The 14,829-nt window shown below is 39.8% G+C and overlaps 1 protein-coding gene across 1 annotated transcript; it reads right to left on the reverse strand.

Annotated features, from left to right (window-relative positions):
- Positions 1–3,010: 3,010 nt before the first annotated feature.
- Positions 3,011–14,255, reverse strand: KLF6 (Kruppel like factor 6). The gene is made up of 4 exons (XM_032236901.1): positions 13,368–14,255; positions 9,954–10,533; positions 7,384–7,507; positions 3,011–6,144 (listed from the first exon to the last, which is right to left on the reverse strand). The coding sequence occupies exons 1-4, from the start codon at positions 13,467–13,469 to the stop codon at positions 6,093–6,095; spliced, it is 858 nt and encodes a 285-aa protein (XP_032092792.1). The 5' UTR covers positions 13,470–14,255; the 3' UTR covers positions 3,011–6,092.
- Positions 14,256–14,829: the final 574 nt, after the last annotated feature.

Raw genomic sequence — 14,829 nt, forward strand, 5'->3', positions numbered from 1 at the left:
GATGTGGTGAACATAGACCAGATTAGAGGTCTTCTCTGTGGTGGCCCCTTTACTTTGGTATTCCTTCCCTTATGGGCATTTCCTGGTGTTCTGTGAAAAATGTAACAGCAACACTATGTACTGTTAATCAGGGCCTAATGTTTCTTACAGAGTTATCTATTAGTAGTATCTTCCTTGTTGTTCTTATTTTCCCTTGTTGTTATGTTGTATGTTGCCTAAAGTTTATTGATTGTGGTAGTTTACAGAAACCATGAAATACACTTTCTTGCATATGGTACACATAAATGCAAGCATTGAGACAGCCAGCATGCTTAGTGTTAAAACTGCTGGGCTATTAGTAGGGAGACCTAGGTTCAAATCTTCCCTTAAACAGAGAACTTAACTGGATGTCTTTGGATCAGTCTTTCCTTAGCCCAAATCAGTGTACACACACACACACACACACACACACACCCCACACACACACACTGAGAAAGAGAGAGAGAGACCCACACACCCACACACCAGCTTGAACATAATGAACAGTTTTTTCAGGTTTTCCTTGTATCCATATATATTCTTCATCACCTTTAATATAGACTAAATTGATCTATTCTGTAAAACCTTCTATTACTCCATTGATTTCTAAGTTAGTATTTCTAAATCAGCAGCATGTTCTTAAGATTTAAAATAGAGGGAAAAAACCCTTCGTGGCCACCAACTGCAAGATGAGGAACGGCGTAACGTGTATTGTATGATGCTTGTATGTGTGACAACATAAAACTGAATGACTACTGCATCCATCGTTTACATCCTGTTCCAAGTAATAGGAGTTTTAACTCTTTATAACTGAAATCTGCTTTCAGCAATGCTATATGAGATTATTTTCACCCAAATGTTCGCTAACGTGCACTAGGACCTCAACACACCATCCCAAGATGCAAGATGTGATTTAATGCTGACCAATGCCAACAAGTGATTTAATGTTGAGCAAAACCAATAAACAAGGGAATGCAGAATGTATCCGCTAGAATTCCCCCCTCCCAATCATGTTATTTAAGCCAAAATATATACAAACTAGGTCTTTGAATCAGTGGGAAGAAATGAATGCTGTAGATGGATGTTCAAGGGAAGGCAACACGTTGCTTTGCAGATGGTTACTGGCTTATGATTCCCAAGACATTTGACCTTTGATTATGCTAGCGTGGTACTCATTAGATTTGGGCTCTTGAAGCAACATCTCACAGAGCCATTGCTTTTCTCTTACAGCAAGAATTTTTAGCAATCTCTAAAGGTAGCACAGAAATTCAAGCAAGATCCATTATTTTCCTCTACGGAATTTCAAAAGCATTAAACATTCACCCTATATCATAGTTTGTATTTTACAGTCTGTCAGGCTAGAATAGGAAATTGAGAGGAATTAAAATAACTGTAACTAAGACAAAAGAAATTGGGAATAACTGGAAAATTTAGGCTGGAAGCTGCCACGTTACAGGATGGAGGAGTTTAATGATATCCAGATTACCTCCAAGATGGTCACCAACCCAATAGGGTTTGGTTTTATAATAAAAATAGGTGAAATGCTGTTCAAACGCCCACATTTTTTTGAAGGTAACTTTACCAGCTAAATCTTGATATGAAGATTTGGTCTATGGCTGGGTCAAAATTGCTTTATGGTATGCAGGAAACGGACCTCAATGTTTTCGCTCTTTTTAAAAAAGAAAATGCTATAGTAGAGATGTCAAACTCGATTTCATTGAGGGCCGCATCAGGGTTGTGTTTGACCTTGGGGGGGGGGACCTTGGTGGGTGTGGCCAGCTTCACATCACTCGTATCGGGGGCACCTATGGTGGCCAATTAATAAGGCAGAACTTCCTTCAGATGCTCCCTCACTCTTACTAATCTTCCTTTCTTCCTTCCTTTTTCCCCCTTCTCCCTTCCCCTTCCTTGCTCTTCCCATCTTTCCTTTCTCCTTTCTATCCCTTCTTGCCTGTTCAAATTCAAAGGGGAAACATTTCTCCTTGTTTTGTTTCTTTTGCTAGCCCTCTGTCAAGAGAAAACAGGGCCCGTGGGAGAGGGGCTCAGGGCCCTCCCAGCTCATTTTTGCTGGGAAAGGCCTTGTGGGCTGGTCCTTTTGCAGCCCAGTGGGCCAGATGTAAGCATCATGGGCCTTGCGTTTGACACCTCTGCCCTATAGCCTCGAAACATATATACTCCACTGGTTTGGAATGACTTAAAATACGTATTTCCTGAAATATTTTTTCCTAACTAACCATGATTACAATGGGATTTAGGAAGCATTACAAGTTTCTTGGATTCATTGTATCATATGTGATGTGAATGGAGAATCAAAAGCTGAACCAACTTTTTCTTGATTTAGAAATTTAGAAAATCCTTCGAAAACTATTGACTTTATCATTTATGGTACTCAGAGCTTAAGTAGTTTCAACCTTTATAATGAATTAAAACAATCATTTTAATTGTCATCCTAATAACCTAAGCTCAAAGAAGTCACATTTTTTGCACAAATTCGATTCCACATAAAGAAAAACAATGGAAGACCAGATACGCTGATAAGAATTTTTTTATGTTATTCCAATAAAAAATACATTCATACAGAAATATAACAATCTTGCAAAAAACAATTTCAAATAAAATCTTGTAAAACAAATTTTTTTACAAAAATCTTACAAAGAGATTCTTTAGATAATAGGGTGCTTCCAAAAAAACCAAGAAAAAAAACAAACAAACAAACATAAAAAAAATTTTTACGAATAGAAATATTTTTTTTCTGAAATTTCAAGCATTTTTTTTCTTTCAGCTTGATTGAGGCTCAGTTATCACCTGAACAAAATGTACTCATTTAACTACAAAACTGATTTCTAACTACTGCAAGAGATTTTATTTTTTTTAAATAGCAAATGATTATGGCTAAGCAGAAATCATTGCAATCTTACCCTCTCAAGTACAATGCTGGAGCAGAAAAACTTGTAGAATGTCTTGATCAACGGGTGAGTATTTTTAATTCATACATGCAGATAGGAATTTTCCGATCTACGGTATTGTTTTGTCTATGAAATGGCATCTCTCAAGAATGCGGTAAAAAGTGCCCTGCATGTATGAAGCGCCACACTTCTCTTAGACTTCCGTAATCCGTAGATAATAAAATGTTTTCTTGGGGTAATTTAAAAAAGAACTTAAAAAGTGCATTTTTGAGCATATAAAAATTCAAAACACAATGCAGATAAATGTAGGCCTATATATATATATATCTCAGCCTCGGATAAAATGGATTTGGACATGGTTAGGGGACTATTAATATTCACCATCATCTTCAGGAGGGGGGGGGGAAGCTTCCCCGAATAGCAAGAAACAAGCTAGTACTTGTGGAAAGCAGCTTGAAAAACACACTGGGCTTAATGTTTGGAGAACAACTATTTCTAACATCTCATAAAACTGCCTTGCGAATTCAGCTAAAAGGTAGAATACCCGTAGGAATAATTTCACCATCAAGGAGCACATTTCTACATCTTCTCAATAAGCTTAGAGGACAGAAACGGAGAGTTTGAGAGTCGTTGTCTTAGTGGAAAGTGTCCATTTTTAAGTAGCCCTCAATGGATTGCTCCCGTTATCGATGCAGAAATGGCTAAGCAGGCATCCTTAGCCCTTGGTGTTCCAATTAAATGCCCTTTTGGGAGGGGGAGATGAAGAACCACTGACCACCATCAACTAGCATGAACTAGCAAGAGAAGAAGCAGAGGGCAGCAAAAACCAAAGCCTACAGACGAAGGGCCAAAGAAGGATTATTGGATGAACATAGGAGAAAGGAGCTAACCTTCTTAGAGCTTTTAAAAGGACCTTTTCTTCTTCTTGAAAGCAGCCAAGTGTCCTGCATTTAAGAAATAATAAGTGGAAGAAAACCAACAGAAACCATTTAAGTCCCGTTTCTGCAAAGGGACTCCAGTGCACTTTGTTTGAACACCAAGAAATTTTTGAGTGTGCAAAAGTGCCTATCGATAGGGAAGTTAACTGCCTTCTCTTGTTAAAAACTGTGCACACCGATCGAAGCTCCTCCTCCTTTTCAGGTCTCTGCTAAAAGAAGTTTACAAACAGTAATAATAATAATAGTAATATTAATAATAATAAGCTAACTTTTGTTTGCTTCTTCTCCACGAAATGCAGGAAGAGGAAGACTCCTCATAGGCTATGACACTTTACAGCAAAGAACTCAATACAATCCTTAAAAATAATATATTATCTATATACTTTATAGATGTAGACACCCACACACCCACACACGCACACGCACACACAAATATACATGCACGCACACTCACAGCTACAGATACTATAGACACAAATATATATATACATACGTTATAGATATCCTGCCCACTTGATAATAATTATTTTTTTTTTGCTTTTTTATTTTTTTTTGTTTACTTTCCATTTTAATTAAGGGGAAGCTACATATACAAGTGTGGACATTGTGCCTTTTAAGAAATCTTTGTTGTTGTTGTTGTTGTTACTCCTGCGGTTTTAAAAATGCATGAGCAAAATACAGCATCCTGAATACAGGATCTTTTTTGGTGGAGGGAGGAATGGATGGATTTCTTTTCATTAATTTCTTGACTAGGAAGAGGGAAGGTTGTGGGACAGGGGCAGGTTGTGCAAGACCAACCTTGTGAAAAGATGGACTCAGGGATGCATTCTTTGTTGGATTATGCCATGAATTTTTTTCAGTACAGATGTTTATATGGGGGATCACCCAGAATACCAGCTATTGGTCTTCCCACCTCTTCATAATGTACATTTGATACAGTACAAGTGTCAGGTGAAAAGAGAGCCTTAATAAAGCATATATCATTCATACCCCTGTATAAGACCTCCCAAAAGAGAAGTTCAATTTGCATAAGGCACCATTATTAAGGTCAACAGTGCATTAACAGGTAGAAAACCAGAAATTAGACCTCAAGGCATAAATAAAAGATAAGAAGGTAGGTGTTGAGGCAATGGGGAAAACAGCTGCACGAGTTCCTTTTTTGTTTTTTTAATATCCATCTCTAACCTACAGTGGTTTTATCCACCCAATAGGACAAAGCAAAAAGTAATTCAAGGAAGGGGGGGAACACTATTTGGGTTTGGTATGTTATGTAACATTAAACCAATTGCAGTGTAGCAGCTTTGAACCGGAGTTGAGAAAGAGAGAGAGAGAGAGAAAGAGAGAGAGAGAGAGAGAGAGAGGGAGAGGGAGAAAGAGAAATGGCAGTCCTGATTACAGAATGGGAAAGCATCTAGTTCTCCAGAACCATGCAATAACCTTTGTATTATAATGAAAAAAGTTATAGGTTGTGTTATATTGTAAATACACAGCTTATACAATGGATTACAAATGAGCTCTGTAGCAAGTCAGACAAGCTACGGGAGACATTGCACATTTAATAGCTGCACCAGACACCAAAATCTCCTTTCACACAGGATAGGGACCCATGCCGATATTCTCTATTCTGATTTTTCTTCCTTCCTTCCTTCCCTCCCTTCCATCTCCCCCTTCAGAAAACAAAAAAAAAAGGGAAAAAAAGGTGCAGACACCATTTCCCCCTCCCCCCATCAAAAGGATGTGCATCCTTCCATCTTACATAACACTCTTCACATGCGCCACCCACCCACCCCAAATTAAAAATAAAATTAAAAAAAAAAATAATCCCACGTTCAGACAGCTTTTTCTCTCTTACGGTTAGAAAACAACAAGGAACAAATGTTTTTTTTTTCTTTAAAAAAATGTGCCTCAGCATCCAGTCATCCAGTAGATCCTCCATAACACACAAGTTGTCCATTCATTAACACTCCCAGTTCGCTCACGGCAGAAGGCGTCGGAAGCCATTCGGAAAGGTTTGGTCCCCTGGGCTGGAGACCTGCACCATATATGGTCACTGCAGCCATTTCTTACATGACTTATCTAGCCCTCTAAAAACCTTCCATGGAAGAGAGGACCTGGAGGCCACTGAGTTAGGGTGCAAAATGGCATGCTTTGGCTGGAATATGCATCCTTTCATCCAAGGCCATCTTGACCTCGATGCCTCTTAGCCCACAGGATTCAAGCTTCCAATCATTCAGAGATGCCTCTTCATGTGAAGAGCCAGATGGTCAGACCTGGAGAAGCACCTGTCCAACAACAAAGAGAAGACACTTAAGCTCAGGTTTCAACGGGGTATCAAGAAATATGCTGGTTTTAGGATATCTAAAAGTGCTTTTCTCCCCAAGGGGCAATTGGACTTTCTTCATTTTTCCTTGAAGACCTTCCATGTCTCATCCAAGAAGCTCTGACTCTCAGAACTGAAAAAGCTTCTTAGATGAGACGTGAAATGTCTTGGTAGAGTACCATGACCTCCATAGACATTTAGATTTAAGATAGATTACTGCATAGCAAGATACTGCCTGCACAGCAGTGGAAGGATCACTGTTCGGAAGACAAGATACTGCACTGTAGCTAAAGGTTTTGCAAGGGAGCTGACACTTCAGCACAGTGATTGTGATCTTGTCAATCACCAGCCAAATAAACATCCACCTTTATTACTAGAAGAAGTGGAGATCAGCATGTTAACGCCGCAACAACTCGTGGTAAAAGGAATGCAGCGAAGGTCATCCCTGTAGCCTTGTAGGTGATCAGCGACTTTAACCAATTCAAATTCAGCACCTTAGTCACTACTCCGTAACCTTTCTGACTCTCTATCTCCATATCTTACCAGAGGTGATACCAGAAATAATTCAGTCCAATTTGGAGGACTACAGGTTCACTACATCTCTGCTTATGGCACTGTGTAAAAAGACAACCAGTGGCAAAAATTGGAAGTTTTATTCTTTTTAAGTGCTCCATGTCATTGGGTCCATCTAACTGAACTGATGGCAACATTCATAATGTGACTTAACGATCCGAGGATAATTTAATCTCTCCTCTAGAAATCCCACAGATGCTTCCTATCGATTTGTCCTACTGCTTTCTTGATCAGTTAGGAAGTTGCTCTTCCATTAATCCAGAAACTATCCAGAAGTTATTTCAAATACAAATGTTCCAACTGCATTGCGAAGATGGAACTCTTCCAGGAAAGTTGGAACAGCATTGGAATGTTTCTTGTAAGGTTAAAACAGGACAATTCGACTTTGGAGTGTTTGTCCATCAAACGTTTTGCATATTTCTTTCAATATGCAAGCGGGGCTATTATAGCAATAGAGAGAGATTCCCAAAAAAGATGCCTTTTTTTTTTTTTTGCTGAATATAAAAGAGGCTCTTTTTATATTTAAGAAAAAAACTATACTATTGCAATCCACAGAGCTGCAGGAAATGTGCTGCTTTCTATGCAAGGGGTGAACAAAATAATATAGAACAAAATTCCATCCACATACCTGTCACAGTGATTACACTTAAAAGGTTTTGCACCCGTGTGCTTTCTGAAATGTCTGGTTAGCTCATCACTCCTTGCAAAGCGCCACTCACATCCTTCCCATGAGCATCTGTAAGGCTTTTCTCCTGGAAAACAGAAACAAACAAACAAAAAAATCCCATTTATACTGACCATTATTCAGTTACAGAGAGTACATATAATATTCTTCTTCCAAAGAGGAATGTTGACTCACTGGGCATTCTTTTCTTTTTTAAGAAAAATACAGGAAACAAAGTTGCTCATTCAATGGTTCACTTGGTACTTCCAAGAATGCAGATGGAATTTTTTTTTTTTTGGGGGGGGGGGGAGGGAGGGTTGGCTGACAGTTTTGCTCCAACAGTAGAGCATCCCATCCTGACAAAAAGATTCCAGTAATCTAAACTTTCTGGACTCCTCTGATTCTGAAAATGATTTTTTTTAAATAAAAAAAAGGGGGGGGATGAAAACTCACCCTGTATCTTGGTTCAAGTAAGAATTGGGGTTTTTTTTTTGTTTTTTTTAGATTATCAGGTTTTACAAACCCTTTATAAAAATGCTTCTTCGTTTCTTTGAGCGCTAATGATAAGGAAATAGAAATATACAGCCATATCGTGAGAGTCCGCTGGACTGAGATGGCTAATAAATCTTAAAAAAAAAATGCATTTTGCTTACTTTGTTATTAGGACAACGGTTTTGGTTTCAGCCACTTCCATCTTTATTCAGAACACTTCCTTACCACTGAATTTAAAATAAGCGGCCTGTAAACTCTACAAGTTGTTTCCTTCAGAGTTTTATTTCTCTCTGTGTGTAAGCTATCTATTAAGCTCTGCAGAAGCTTTACATGGGCCAAATGGTGGATGAAGAAAAACAAGGAATAAAATCAGTAGCACACTGAGTTTAACATTAGCACTGAAGTGACAACTGGCCAGAATTTTTTCTCCCTCAACTACATTTTAGTTACAGGTTCTGGGTAATTGTAGGTTCCTCCTTTCCTGACAATTATCACATGTATTTACTTTCAATTTCATAGCACAATGGCTATAGAACACAACAATCATCTCCTCCCCACCTTTCCTCTATTTACCCAAGGGTTAATTGGTGAAGTAGAATAGTTCTCCCTTTAAGATGTGAAAACAGCATTTATGAGAAGGATGAACCCTTTTAGCTGGTCTTAAAATGTGAGTACATTTTGCTGTGTACATTTATAAGTGATTTGGTGCATCTAATCACGAAGTCATTAAAAGCAGGGGAATATTTACTATCAAAAGCAATCATGGCAGCTTCTTAACACTATAAAAAATTTATACAAGCTCTGATTCCACTCCACATCTTTTCAGGCGTGCTCTAGGGATGTATTTTGACATTTGGGTTTCACCAGGATAAAACTCTGTAGGTTTATCATGAATGGAAATGCACCACAATCATATGGTCATAAATCAATTGTAATATTTCAAGGAGTAAATGATGCACTTTGTAAACGATGCATGCAGAAAGTTAATCTGCAGCACAAATGCCATAAGTGAACCAGAATTAAGCAAGCACTTAATTAGGGTTTACTGACTAAACCAGAATTGTTTCAGTTCACATAATATGAAAGTTTAAGATGATCTGGAATCCAACCCATTTTAAGATGTTTTAGATTCTTTTTTACCAAGAAATTCTGGGTCTTCTGTTTTATTGTCTAACTTTAGATTTATCTAAAGATTATTATTTTTTTCCCTCTGAGAAAAGATGAAGTAATTGCTCAGCTTCTCAGGCATGGGGTAATTTAACCAATAGAAACCAGCCTTGCACAAACAAATAAATGAGCCACTTTGTTTAGACACAAATTTGCAACGGCCTTATGAAAAAAGAATGAGGAAGTGAGGACTTGCATTCTGGGAAACTTTAGCTGGTATTGCATTATCTAATGGCCTTGAGTTCTTGCTCCAGAAATTGTGTAATATTATGACACTGTGAAGCATCGAGGTCTTCTTTAGCATTATCTACTAGAAGCAGTTTGGAAAAGTAGCCAAATCCAAATGGCTATCTGAAGATTAGTGTTTTTGGGAAACTCTGATCCTAAGATCCTTCTTTGTGACATTTTGATGGGTGCTGACCATGAAAAGGGGATAAGAGAATGGTTACACCATAAAGTGAACCAGCAAACAGCTGCAGTAGGCTGTGGAAAGTCCAAGTGGATGGAAACAACCACTAACAAACCACATTTTGGAGGTGCAAGACACCAAAAAATATATTAAGAGGAAATAGACTACAAAGGAAATAGGAACTGGGAACAAATGAAGTTCTCTTCTTACACTCATCTCCTGCCTTTCTCCACAACGGATGTTGCAACATTTCTATGGAGGCGTTATACAGGGAATACATGCAGCTGCACCATGCATTCAGTTCCTGGTCTAGGCCTTTCCTAGAGTCACGAAACCATGAATTATGGAAATCATACATGATGCAACTGGACACCATGTTATTTATGAGAGATTATTCTAAGGTCAACAGACACAGTACAGAAGGCAAGACGAGTTCATCAGTCCTAGAGGCCACATGAATACTCACCTGTATGGGTACGCTGATGTGCTTTCAGATGTGAACTTTTGGTATAAACCTTCCGGCACCCATTGAAGTGACAGCGATGAACCCGCCTCCTCCCATCAGGAGAGGCATCACCACTGACCAGGGTACCTTTCTCCACAGTCTTTCCACCAGTACCAGTACGGATTTTGCCAGGTGAATGCAATTCACTGGGGGCACAATTCCATGGTTGGGAAGATGGCTCCTTGCCCAGCTCAGGGGAAGAAGGAGGAGTAGAAGTGACAGATGAATTCAAGTTTCCAGCACTGGCCAAGTTTAAGACATCATTTATGATATCCGAGGTAAATTTTGTTGTAGGAGAAAGTTCCTCGGAACTATCTGAAGATTCACTACTGATATCAGAATTCAAACTGTTAGTCTCTAAAGTCTGATTATTAAGGTTGTCCTCCTTTGGAGCACTTGCTGTCTTTAGTTCAGATTCCTCCTTTTTCTCCCGTGCCAAAATAATTTTGGTCCACAAATCTTCCTGACTGTCAAATTTTATCTCAGAGGCGGACACGTAGCAGGGCTCACTCTGAAGGTATCGCTCCAGCTCTAAGCAGGTCTACAGAATTAAAAATACATAAAGAGATATTTAAAAAATCATCCAGGTCTAAGAACATTCTAAAAAAATCATTCTGAAAAATTTAGCAGGAAGCCATGCACACTCAAAAAGGGGAGGGTGTACTTCTGGTTGCTAGTGTGGTTTAAAGTTAAAGGCCATTCATTCAAGTTTCAAGTGATAAATGTTCCAAGAAAACAGTGTAATTCTCATGAACTTGTCAAGAATGCAGAGTCAAAAATAGTAACCAAGCTACATTCTTTAGGCATTTCCCTTATGAGTTAAGGGAGCAGGCATCCCATAGAAAGATTTCAGTGGGATTCGCTTTAAAGTCAACGCTACCTTCTCCAAATTTTATTTAGGTTATTTTATTAAGTAACATTGACTTGAATTATTAAAAAAAAAACCTCAACTGAACTTCCATCAAGTGGGCAAAAATTATGGTTCACACTCTAAATTTAAGTATGTGTTGTGCCTGATTTTTACATCTTGTAAGCTAAGACATTTCCTGCGCATGACAACTCAGCCTAAAGGAGACACTTAAAGAATGTCCAAGTATGCAGGCATGAGTCAGTTGTAAAGTGAGGCATTTTTTGCAGAGACAGTAGGAATATCATCAGCAAAATCCCCAGATTTCTAACAGGGCAGTGAATGAAAGAGACGAAGGGGAAAAAAAAACACATGAAAAAGTCCAACTTTTAAGGTCCAAATGCTGATTCCAACAACGAAGGAGAACTTTATCTGCTGGCCAAGAATGGCTTGGTTATGAGTCATTCCCTTATTTCTTTTACTCAATGCCAAAAGAGACTTCCTTTTAAAATTTATGACTCTCTGCCAAGAATGCTCATGGTTCAAATCTACATGCAACAGGACAGTTTTTTTTTCCCCTTTTTTAAAAAAAATCCTCACTAAAAAAACACCAACAGGACTCTGAACAGCATAGTGAAAGGCTGGCCATGCTAATTGTATTGTATTAATAATCAGATTCTAGGCAAAATGGTCAGACTAGCATGATTTGTGTGATTTTCAGAAAGAGCCCTTTCTCCAAAATTGTGTGAGTGAAATAAAATGCTGCACTCAAACACACACACACACACACACACACACACACACACACAAACACATCATTTCAGCATCAATTTAAATTGGTCAGCGTACCCTGACTTCCTTCTCCTGACAATTAAACATGCCTATCTGGACAGAAGCTGCATTAAACTGAGAAACTTCCTTTTAATAGAAAGGTGAATGGCTTGTATTTTGCTAACGTCTCTGCTTATTACTGGGAAGGGGTCACAGGGGAAAAGAGAAAGCAAAATATTCTCTCTCTGGCCAATCTTTTTAGGTCCCTCTGTAACCATTGTAACAAACCTTCGGATATCTTGCAAAGGTACTGACCACAGAACAAAATGTATGGAAAGAATAGGTTTGACATTCAGGAATAGATTTAAAATTCGCCTAGTGGGCAAACTAATTTTGAGAATCAGCTGGCAGGAAGAGGCGGGGGGAGGGTAAAATGATTCTGAAGGCTATAAAGAGCTAAATAGCAAAATCACCTCCAGAAAACCATGTTAGACCTATTATTGGGGGGGGGGGCAGGGGGAGGAAGAGAGCGTGTGTCGTAGAACGCTAGTCCCTCCTGAAAAGATTGGTAGAGCTCTGCATTTCAAGCATCAAAATCAGGGTTTCGAGCCTTACAAATGGAAAACCCAGATGAATTAAATTGTGTGTGTGTGTGTGAGAGAGAGAGAGAGAGAGAGAAAGAAAGAGGGAGAGAGAGGAAAGGAGAGAGAGAGAAATCATTATAGTAATGGAGACAAGTAAACATGTCTTCTCAGTCCCACATTCGAGGGAAAATCCCAAGCAAGGCAAAAAAATTTTTTTGCCAGTGTTAGGAATCCAATGACATGAACTAAAAAATAATAATAACTTGTCCATTAAAGGCAACATGCCACAGTTTTTCCTCTATTAGGACTCATAAGGTGAAAAAAAAAGGGGGGGGGAGAATCATTGTCATATGACTGACAACTCGTTCTGCGGGGAGGGGGGGCTGTTTTAAAAAAAGTCGTACATGATCCTGCCATAAAAATAGTACAGTACTGAAAGAGAGGGTCACCCCCACCCCCCATTCTTGCGAGAATATATTTGGGGGGGGAGGGAAGGGGAAGCACAGAGAGCAACTATTTCTAAACACAGAACTGTTTGGATGACAAGTTCTCCTTATAGCAATTGGCTTCGCTTCAAAAAAAAGAGGGGGGGTTTGGAAATAGAGAGGGGGGAAGGTTTTTTTAAAATTATTATTATTTTTTTGCCAAGACTCGGAACAGGCAAATGAGAAAGGCAGAAACTTGGCAACCCGATTGGATCCCATGGTACGATTTTATTTAGAGCAGCCTGCTTTTCATTCTAAGGGGTTTTTTGAAGTCTGTATCGGTGAGAGCCGGGCACAGCGCGAGCAAACAAGCGTTCAAACACAAACACACACACACACACACACACTGCTCACAAGTTCTGACAGCCACGTCCACCGAGAAAGGGGGGGAGAGAGAAACGAGAACTAGCATGCATTTAATATATATATTTTATATATATATAAAGGGAAATCATTAAATAACACATGCCTTTCGCTTGCTAAGTGCCCAGATTAAAATAAACAGAATTTAGATCATTTAATTTAGGTCCCTGAAACATTCTTGATCCGGGCAAATTTTTAAAAAATATTTTTTTTAAAAAAAAGCAGCTCTGAAGCTTAATGCATGCCTGTGGTCCCCAGCGTTAAAAAGACAACAACAAAAAAATCCCCGACAGGGTTGCAAACATTATAGCCCATCCTCCTTTACCTGTTGCCAGTATTCCTCCAGAGATGGCAAGGCGGAGAAGTAACCAGTGTCGTGAACAATCTGGAGTTCCTGAAAGATGCTACACATTGGAAGTACATCCATGCCTCTGGTGGGGGGGAAGGGGGGACGGGTAGGGAAGAAAAGTTGCAACCAGGAGCCCCTCGGCAAAGACTAGCGTCCGATCGCTGGGGTCTTTTTCTCCGCAGGTCGGAAGAGCGGAGCAGCGCGAAGGAGGTTCTCGGGCTCCGGCTCTCAGCTGAAGTCGCCACAGCAGGTGATGGTGACAGAAATACGACCAGCTATTTACAAAAAGTCTCACTTCCTCCTCCTTCTCCTCCTCCTCCAAAGACCACCGAAATCAAAGCAAAAAAAAATATCACAAAAAAGGGGGAGGGAAAATATCACCCAGCAGAAAGTACCTTAAAGGGGTGGGAAAAAAATCAGCAATTTACGGCTAAGTATATATATATATATATTAAATTCCTGTTCAGAATTTCAGACGAAGTTTTTTTTTAAATATATGTATATATTTATATATATGTGCATATATATATATAAACGTATATATATTTTAAATAATATATATATTAAAAAAAAAGCAAAGTTTCATGCAAAGTTTAATTGCACAGCAATAGATCAAAGGTTTTTTTTGTTTTTTGGGGGGCCCCTTCTTCTTCTTTTTGCTGGTTTGGCTTTTGTTGTTTTCGCTATTTCTGTAGCTTTTTGCAGTCTCCTCGATGCTTGCTGTTGAGATTGCCTTCCCACTCCTGGGGCTCGCTCGCTCGCTCGCTCGCTCGCGCTCCAGAAGATAGTTGCTGAGAAGCCTACTCAATATTTGCAAACACCGAGGTGACTGCAAATGTAACCCGCTGCAAAAGTTCCCTTTCAAAAGCTCTCCTTGGCTCGCCACCTCCCCCTCCTCCTATTCCCTCCTCCTTTTGCCCCCCTCCCTCCTGCTGAAAGCCACCCTCGCTCCTCCCCTTTACTCCTCTCCCTCCCGCCCTCCGCCACCTCGTGATCCCATTACGCCGGCTCTGAATGCTGCCCAATCTATAACAACAAACTCGTTACACCGCGTTCCAATGATGTCAGACTAGCCCAATGGCCGCGCGCGGCGCATCTCGGCTCCTCCTGGCGTGACCGAACTTCTCCGTGACGCCTCACCCCATTGGTCCGATTCGAAATTCGACCCGTCCTGATTGGCCCTGGGAGCGAGAGGCTATTTTTAGAAGGGTATATAAGGCTGGAAACCCGTTTTAGAGAAGCGACTCAGAGTGAGAGCGTTTGCTTGTTGTTTGTCGTTGCTGGGGGTTTGGGGGGAGGGGGGGAAGGAGTCGCTTGTAGTACCGAAAGTGAAATGGGGAGGCGCTGCTAAGCCGCGCACGGAGCGCTTTGGAGGGTAGCTGAAGATGTTAAGCAATTCGCCTAAATTGCAATAAACAAGCGTGGGTAACACATGATT

Source organism: Thamnophis elegans, chromosome Z (genome assembly GCF_009769535.1).
Source record: "Thamnophis elegans isolate rThaEle1 chromosome Z, rThaEle1.pri, whole genome shotgun sequence".
Classification (NCBI taxonomy): Eukaryota; Metazoa; Chordata; class Lepidosauria; order Squamata; family Colubridae; genus Thamnophis; species Thamnophis elegans.

What these genes read in the sequence shown, in the direction of transcription:
- KLF6 (XM_032236901.1), bottom strand. Translation starts at nt 13,469, where the DNA reads ATGGATGTACTTCCAATGTGTAGCATCTTTCAGGAACTCCAGATTGTT. An exon ending in TGGAGGAATACTGGCAACAG is followed by an intron (nt 10,534 to 13,367) that starts GTAAAGGAGGAT and finishes TTAATTCTGTAG; the next exon opens with ACCTGCTTAGAGCTGGAGCG. An exon ending in ACATCAGCGTACCCATACAG is followed by an intron (nt 7,508 to 9,953) that starts GTGAGTATTCAT and finishes TCTGTTTTCCAG; the next exon opens with GAGAAAAGCCTTACAGATGC.